The sequence below is a fragment of the Odontomachus brunneus genome, unplaced genomic scaffold (genome assembly GCF_010583005.1).
Source record: "Odontomachus brunneus isolate Ranch 3 - 2012 unplaced genomic scaffold, Obru_v1 Obru_scaffold_136, whole genome shotgun sequence".
Taxonomy (NCBI): Eukaryota; Metazoa; Arthropoda; class Insecta; order Hymenoptera; family Formicidae; genus Odontomachus; species Odontomachus brunneus.
Genome location: NW_022639586.1, coordinates 505,739 through 514,550, shown reverse-complemented (window position 1 = coordinate 514,550; position 8,812 = coordinate 505,739). Strand labels below are relative to the sequence as shown.

The 8,812-nt window shown below is 49.1% G+C and overlaps 3 protein-coding genes across 7 annotated transcripts in view; 1 reads left to right on the top strand and 2 right to left on the bottom strand.

Moving 5' to 3' along the window:
• LOC116850194 (autophagy-related protein 16-1) overlaps nucleotides 1-8,812 on the bottom strand; it is a 510,030-nt gene that overhangs the window by 235,777 nt on the left and 265,441 nt on the right. The window lies entirely within an intron of this gene.
• The window catches only part of LOC116850198, a 143,964-nt gene that overhangs the window by 53,474 nt on the left and 81,678 nt on the right, over nucleotides 1-8,812 (bottom strand). The window lies entirely within an intron of this gene.
• Nucleotides 1-8,812, top strand: part of LOC116850193 — a 240,188-nt gene that overhangs the window by 166,323 nt on the left and 65,053 nt on the right. For all 4 annotated transcript variants that reach the window (XM_032828175.1, XM_032828176.1, XM_032828174.1 and 1 more), the window contains one exon: nucleotides 5,126-5,327. In XM_032828175.1, the coding sequence (XP_032684066.1) occupies nucleotides 5,126-5,327 (202 nt within the window). The remainder of the gene's footprint in view (nucleotides 1-5,125; nucleotides 5,328-8,812) is intronic.

Sequence of the window (8,812 nt, the reverse complement as noted above, 5' to 3'; positions counted from 1 at the left end):
CCCCCTCTCTCTCTCTCTCTCTCTCTCTCTGTTTGTCTGTCTGTCTGTCTGCCTATGTGTCTGTCTGTCTGTCTCTCTCTTCTCTTGAAGTCGCAAACCCCGAGAGTACGCGTTCAATCACATTTCAACTCTGCGAGGATTTCTATGGATTATCTTCTGCAGATTTTCTACGGACGCAAATGTTTTAATCCTTCTGTAAAAAAGGAAGGAAATGTTTTGGCAATGAAAATTAATCGTCGAGCTTTCCGGGTCGAAATTTTTGCCCTACTTTTGACTTGAACTTCCCAATGCCTGTGCATTCGGAAGAACCAGTGTATGTGTGTACTTAACGTACATGTGGAAACTAAAGTCCTACTTGGCGTCTCTGAATGGCAAAAAACGTACGGAATGCCACTTGTAGGTTCTAAAGAGGATCTCTCGATAAAGCTGTAGGTTAAATAGAATTGAGAGAGACTTTGACGTAGACTGCAAAATACTAAAGTAGGTGTTAAATGGAATATCGAGGTCGAAAGTAGGATCAAAATTTTGACTCGGGTTGGGGCGGTATTCAGATAATGAACAACACCACGCGCACAAGAACCCGAGAGAAATACTCGCAACGTAATTGCGGGTGAATGGCGCGGAAAGGTGGGGAAGAGCGGCTTGAGGTTAAGGTTAAAAACTCGCACAGCGGAGAAAGTATAGTAGCGATCGGGCATACAAGTAAGCGTTCGCGCGCTGGCCACGCAAGAAGTGAATGAAAGTCGGCCAGGTGAGCGCACGTTTAATTTAAGATGCAATTTGTTCGCCGTTATAACGTAACCGTCTAGTTATGCGAAACTCGTAACGAAGGGAGATCTCCGAATGAGATTTAAACCCCGACATGTTTTACAGCTCGCGCGCGCGGCGACGTCTCCATCGTAACTCGCTCGATTCGCTGGGTGACGGTATTATCTCGATAAGAGCGTCACGAGACAACTCGGCGGGGTGAGCTTTTGCACATCGCTGTCGCGAATATCGTCCGTTGCTCGGAACTCGCCGGTGGAAGCTGGATTGATAAACACGTTTAAAAAAGCGTTAACGGCAATGCGGAACCAATAGGGTGTAGCTTACTTCCACTTATTTACGATTTCATCGTACCACCTGAGGCAAAATGATCGGCGAACAGGTTTTCGCAGCGCGCGCACAGTGACATTCACCGCTGTAGATCGCTGAGACTCTCTTCTAGCCGCACGTAGAAAAGGAATCTTATTGCCTTTGTTGGAGCACGCGGGGAAAAGGGATATCGCGGGAAGAGAGACAGAGAGAGGGAGGGAGGGAGGGGAGGGAGAGAGAGAGAGGCGGGCACGAGCTGGATTCGAGATTATACATCAGAGACTCGGCGCGCCGACGGGCAACGTCGTAGCCGATGCCACTTGAGCTCGAATCGTATCTAAATGTGCCTCGTATATCAGAAATCGAACTGTTCCTCGCGGTGCTCCGGTAGGTACGGAGGACGCTTTACGTACGTCATTTCGTGGGATAGCCGCGCCGCGCCGCGCCACACCGTGTCGCGCACACGGCATCGTATCCACGTGCACACCACTCCGTTGCAGATGCGCCCCGACCATTTCTCGTGCCTCGCGACATCGTGACAAGCCGCGTGTGGAGATTTTCTTTGCTCCTTCTTCCCTCGCCGCCTTACTACGACGGCGAGTCGCGGGACGCGTTTCGAGTATTTATGATAGGAATACAAGATGTGGCGAGAAGAGAAACAGGCAGAGAGAAAGAATGAGAGAAAGAGAGACTCGTCGAGCGAATGAAACGTAGCTTCGTGCCGCGACGTGTTATCAAGACGTTTTGTCCCTGTCGACGGTGTCCACGTCGAATCTAAGAAGCCGGAGACTATAAATTATGATTATCAACGGTGACAAAAGTTGCCAAGTGTAAGTCTGTAATTTGCGAGTGTCGGCGTGTCGACAGTCGCTGGTATCTGTCGACGAGTCATTTCGCAGCACTAGAGAGAATAGTGCTTTTTTTTATTCGTTTCCTCACCGTCAGAAGAATGTCATGTTCGCGGAATATCAGTATCTGAGCTCGTGACAGCATCTGAGACCGTGGTCACGTCTCATCGGTGCCTCGTGACAAGTGCATTTTGCAGTCTTCGTTAAGATTGTGCCGGCGCGACGCGGCGCGAAGATTGCGATAACGGTATATCCTCGCGTTTCTGTTATTTGCGCACGCACGGCCTGTAAATGCTCACTTTGCATTAACTCCTGCATTTTGAATCTCGATTAACGGTCGGCGGCGAGTTTATGCGTGAGCTGGCAGATGCCCATTTCTCTCAAGGCGCAAGGCCATACGTACGGTACGCGCGTCGCGCTCACACACACACACACACACAAGCACGCACGCGTACCACGTATATTTTTCATGCGCGAAATGAGCGATGTGGAAGCTAAGTGGTTAAACGAACGGTGAAAAACAGGGAACGCGATACCGCCGATGGATAGCAGCGTGGCACACCCTTGCCCCTCCTCTCCTGATAATTCACCTTTCCGCGGACCGGATATAGCTAACAAATGCGCGTTTTACGTGAAACGACGGAATTGATCGTTGCAGAGAAAAAGACAGAGGAAGGGAGAAAGAGAGAGAGTATGCTTGTTCCGGCGATGTTTCACGCACACGCCGCGCCGTGCGTAATCGGTAAATTGCGCTCCGTGCCGATCGAAATAACGATTTCACGCTTTCCTAATTGGCCCCGGACAGAGGTCACAAATCATATCTCGGAGCGTGAGGGTCCGCGGTTAATACATGCGCTCAGAGAGGGTGTGTGTGTGTATGTGTGTGAGACAGAGAGGGGTTGGGAGAGTCCTTTTGCTCTTTTAACCACCATCGCTCGCCGTTATTATCCTGTCCTCCTTATCTCCCGACCTTTTCCCTCTCACGTATCTCCGTGTCTCTTATTTTCCCTTACCTAAGCGGATTTCGATTCGCGAACGGGGCGAAAGAAAGATGTCGGAGAGGATAGTTAGGGGGATGAGGGCACGGCGGAGAGCAGGAGCAGAGGAAGGGAGCGTAGATGAGTGGACACCAAGTTAAACAAAGCACTTCCAATGAAGTTACGTACGTAGCTACGAAGTACTTAGGGCTCGACGATACTCCATTATCACATAACGCGATAGTGTTATATGAGAAGTAAGAAGTACCTTATGTCCTGTGCGTGCGCGCTCCCGGAAGTGGGCATTGATGACTATAATGCCATTTATGCGCCTCGTTCTACAATAAGTAACGTCTTCCTACAATTTGAAGTTTCACGGGTAATTCGAACGCGGTTGACCGCTAGCGAAGAATTCACCTATCCCCGTGGCCGCGGAGGCCCGACCACAATTTCTCTCGGTCGCCGTTAAAAACGGCATTAGCTCTCGCGCACGGTCTCGCAAGGCGTGACCCGCTGATGGCGGGTAATTGAATATCTTTAGCGCCTCTTTGAGAGATCGACGTGCCGACGCTTCGACCCGTCCCGCTTCAGAAATTCTTCTCCTCTCTGCTACTTCTCGGGGTGTTGTTCGTTATCGCGATATCTCATTATGTCGTCTCGTTTGAGCCACGCAGCCTCCACACCTTTGCCGTTCACTGCAGAACGTGTCTTCTAATTGTTTATCCGCTAACTTACGTCGCCCGTGTCAAAAGCGTCAGGGGAATCACACGCCCCCCTCGCGATTAATTCGCACGCATACGCGCGCACCATCGGCGCGAAAATCGCACGCGTGACGCTGGAGGATATCCTTGGGATATCTCGACGTAATATTTCCCGCGCTCGAATATTATTATTATTATTATTATGCTATTTTTCATCCCTTATCGCTTCTTCGCTGCGGCCTCTCTTCCCCACGGATAAACTTGAGGCAAGTTTTCCGCGAGTCACGATCGAAGCTGCCGTCACACAGCGGAGATTAATTACGATTTAGCAAAGAGCGGATGACGTATGACGAGACGTGGGTGGAGTGCCTACTTCGTCGCTTATCGTGACGCGGGCCAATAACCAACGAAGAACATGGTAGTCGCGGCGACGAATGATAAACGCGCTGATCTATCAAAATTACATAGCCGAAGCCGACAACTATAGAATACCGAAATCGCGTACACATAGAACGCGTGAGTGACATAACAGTGCACTCCACTTTACCAGCGGGCTATATGAAACGCGGTATCGAAATAAAATCAACAAAACGACGTTCCCGCATGTGTCCGCGAATTTTTAACTGGCTAGGGAATATATAACAGTTTGAAAGGACCCTCAACAATTTTTTAATGTGCCTTGAATAATTAAATTATTGAAAAATAAGAGACACGAATTTCCTCCATAAAATACTTTCTCGCATCGTTTAGAGTTTGGAAAATTATTTTTCGGAACTAACTACACGATTAATATGAACAAATATTTTTCAAACCGTAATATATTATATGACAGAATGTATCAATGTAGGAGTTTTATGATATTTCAAGTATTTGTGCACTCTTGGCTTTGCGAAAAATTCCATATTTTTCAACATACCTCCCATTATTATTTTCATTCATTTTGAAATTTTTGCAAAAATTAGAGAGAGAAATTCAGCTTCTATTGTGCATGATAAAATTACTTTCCGAATCCGCATTTTTAAATAAATAATCAGAGACGCGTCACGAGATATCGCGTACAAACAGGCCAGACGTCTGCGTCTACTTCTGCGTGATGCTGCCAAGTAGATACGGATGCATTGCGTTTGGCGCGCTCGTACACGCTACTTGTCTGCACGTCTGCAGCCATTTACAGCGTGACGTTGACAACTCATATCTGAAAGATTCTGAAATGAATTTTATCATACAGTGGCGTGAAATTCTCCCCGGCTATTGTCGCTGAAAGACCTCCCGTCGCTGCTCATTCCCGTGCGAATAAAAAGATGTCCCCCCGTGGACAAATGACGCGAACGTCCTGTGTACGCTCAATTAAAATTTCATATATAATTAAAAAATTGAATGCACCACACCGCGCTGTACTGAAGAGAAATGGAGTTATAATATGTCGGAAATAGCGATTGATAGAGGGATAAATTCTGTTCGCGACCTTACATCGCCGAGAATCGCCGAGTGATTTCGCAATTAATAAGAGGATCGTGCGTTTCAGGCGCGCTGTCGCAGTCCCAGTTTCCCGTGTTCACGATCTACGCCCAGAAGAGCTGCCTGGCGGTGAAGCCCTGCGAGCGCGCTTGGTGCATCGATAGAGTGCAGGGACACCGCCTTCAGGGTCACGCACGCAGGACCATGACCGCCTCCTCGCGGCAGCACTGCCTCGAGCTCTGCCTCGGCGAGCGAGACTTCCTGTGCCGGTGAGTATATACCAACGACGCAAAACTGTGTTTCCCCCCTTTCGCGTAGTTTGGAATCGTCCGATTGCTCCTTTTCCACCGACCTGCTTTTCTATCTGCTCCATCGCGGATACGATGTCCGTGGAAGTAAGAGAACGGGCCTCGCGCTCCTCCTCGTAATATTCGTCGCGAATCGGTACGCAGAGGAAACGCCAGCTCGAGTAGTCTTCGAGGAGCGTACGCTCCAATGCGTTTTCCAGTTATTGGATTCTTGGACCAGCTAGAGGACGTTACACCACACGCTCCTATACACACTCTCGGGCATTTCTCGGACACGAGCTCTCCAGGACGTTTCGCACGAAGACGGAGAACGGCGACGAATACGCCGTGGAGGAAGTTCGAGAGGGTCGATCTGGCTTGCGCGCTAAAATTGCCCTGGTTTATCTTTATCGTGTATTACGGAAGGAACCTGATCGCACGAGTAATTGGCAGGATAATATCGAATTTCGTCGTGCCGTATCGCGACGATGCTGCGGAAAGATATTCGGGGAACGAAGGGATACGCGCGCGACTTGCGTGACAATCGTGAATTAATTCTATCACGCGAGACTGTAATTTACAAGAGCTGCTTTTTTTATTTTCTTTTTTTAAGAGCATTGTTACTACGTGTTTATCGCGCTGCCGTGTAGTGACGGTAGTTTGTTTCTCTCTCTCCTTTTTTTTTTTCGTCGACATTATCAATCCACGCGTGGAACTTAATAAACCGTTCTGACCGTAACGGAAGTAATGATGCTCGCGCGACTGCTATTACCGCGTTAAATGTGCACGGTGTGATATCGTATTGCGCCACACCGCTGACGTTAGTACGTCATCGTAATGGCAGTAACGTAATGGCAGATGAAAATTTTATCGCCGAGGAATTCGATACTCCACCGTCCGAAATTCGAGCGATGAAACAGCGGCGTATATTAACGCGGATATCTTTATTTCGCTTTTCCTCGTCGAGATAATTTCTTCACGTCGTACGAAACGCTTCCGACACTCGGCGCACAATGTAAATAATATCGATCAATCGTTCCCGACCGTTTCATTTCAGAATTTACGACTCGACCGCGCGACAATCGCGACAAGTCGACAAGACGCGCGATTTTAGTGACTAACGAACTGCTCGGCGTGCCGTTTTACGAGCGTAGGCGCCGCTAATCCATCCGAAATCTCTGAGCGTTATCTAGAAAGGGGAGAGTATCGTGAGCGTGGAGCGTCAGGTATACTGAGAGAAAAATTATCTTAAAATCAACAAATATTTCCTTGGTGGGTGCCATTAACATATTTACTTAAATCTACATTCTCTTTACTTAAATCAAATATTGTTTACTTGATTTAAATAAACAATATTTGATTTAAGTAAAGAGAATATAGATTTAAGTAAATATGTTAATAGCACCCACCAAGGAAATATTTATTAATTTTAAGATAATTTTTCTCTCAGTGTAGCTCAGTGGTTTAGAGCAGTCGCCTGGCAAGCGAAATACCCGGGTTCGAGTCCCGGCCTAGCAAAACTCTCTGGAATGAAAAAGATACGCAGATCTCGAACGCATGGCGTCCCACCGCCACCTAGTACGCCCTCCTCCTTCTATGGTCTATGGTTCTATGGGCTAATCCATCGAAACAAACGCGTCCGCGTTGCGGATCAGTCGCGTCGTCGCGTTGTGATCTTACTTATCATAATGTGTAACGGCGCGTAGCCGGATGCAATAATGCGTATCGCGGCGTCCTTATTGCGCGCGCCCGCATTATAAATAATGCAGTTCCGCGTGGACCTCGATCGCTCCGTCTCGTGCACGTTCACGTCCGCCGGTGGTATTCCGCGCGCGTAATGACCGATGCACTTTCATTACTTGGACAACGGGCACCGGTCTAACGGCGGATAAGGGAAGCGGGGAAGGAAAGTGGAGGTATAGGGTGACGAGCGCGCGCATCGAGTTACTTTACGGCCCGATTATATTGCATTTTAATTGCCCTCTTTCACGAGCGCCGTCACGGCAAACTGTTCCGATCGCGACGTGTTATATTTCGTTCGCTCGTGCATTATGCATGTGAAAATCGCGTGAAAAAAGCGGCAGAATGGCATGGCAGAAAGGAGTGGAGGAGCGTGAGAGGGAGAGAGCGAGAGAGGGAGCGAGAGAGGAAGAACGGAGTTCGGTATTCATGCGTAGCAATTATGCGGCGTTACGCTCTTCCGGTAATCAGATTTATTCGTACACCAAAATTCGCGAATTTTGTATCCGAGGGAAACGCGAATGCGTTTCGCATTCCCCTTGATACACGAGCTGGGCGTATCGGCACGCGTACATTTCCATTGGCGCATTCTCGCGCACGGCCGATGTGTCTTTCTAGCCTGCCAGCGAGGCGGCGCTTTTCTCTCTTTTTCTTTTTTTCCTTCTCCTTTTCTGTATGCGCCGCGCGTCGTTATTGCCAATTCTCTTCTTTCTCCGATCGTTATCGCCGGCGCGAGTAGGAACCGTCCCAGCAAGAATGATTTCTCGCGCGGCGCGCGATCGACCGTTAGACACTTAAGCACTTTTTCCACGCGCCAACTAATGATTATCGATCTGCCGGCTTTCTACGATTCACTATACGTTGATTTATATGCTAATCCGGCCCATCGATCAATTACAGGCACTCTTGATCTATAATTACGTTCACCTTCGAGGCGCGCGATTTTTACCGGGCGTCGCAGCGCGCGTCGGGCGCATTTTTATTCGCTTTAAAACCGCTCTTTGAATGCGCCACGCGTTCCGAATGCGGACGCGTGCGCTCGACTCGATACTGCAAAGCGTGCAGAAAAATATACTTCTCTTTTTGTCCGAGCTAAATTGAACTAATCGCGCCGTCCCCTCCTATCGATTTCGCCGCCGCGTTATTCCGTTTTCTCTTTAGTCGCTCGCGCGCGCTGTATTATAATTTCGCGTGCGTTTTTCCCGCTGCTCACCCCTGTTTACTCGTCATTAAAACTTCACATCGCTCGCTCGCCCGTTCTCTCTCTCTCTCTAACTCCCTCCCTCCCTTCTCCCCCCCTACCTTTCTCTCGCATTAGATTCTCTGCTCGGGCGAGGGAGTCGCCGAGACATAAATAAAATTAGATGGGTTAGTTGTGGGAAACGTCAGAGTATCCGACACTTTTCATTGGCCAGGCATGCGGAAGACGACGGGCCGGCGGCGCGTCTTCCGATTTCGATAGAGCTCGGCGTTGCACAGCGCACGGGCGCGCGCGTTTATGCGGTATCACGCCGACGCGTCAAGGTTCGCGTCCGTGAGGCGAGCGTGCCGGGTGAATGTGCACGTGCACACCTTGAAAGCCTCCAAAGCGAAAGGTCTCTGCCAGCTGGTCTATAGCAACGACCCCCAGAGCTGTACCTTGGCTCCGACCCGAGACAGGGTCGAGAGGTCCTTGGCCAGGCGGAACCGTATCAAAAGTGGCATAGCTATGCGTTTCGAGACGCTTG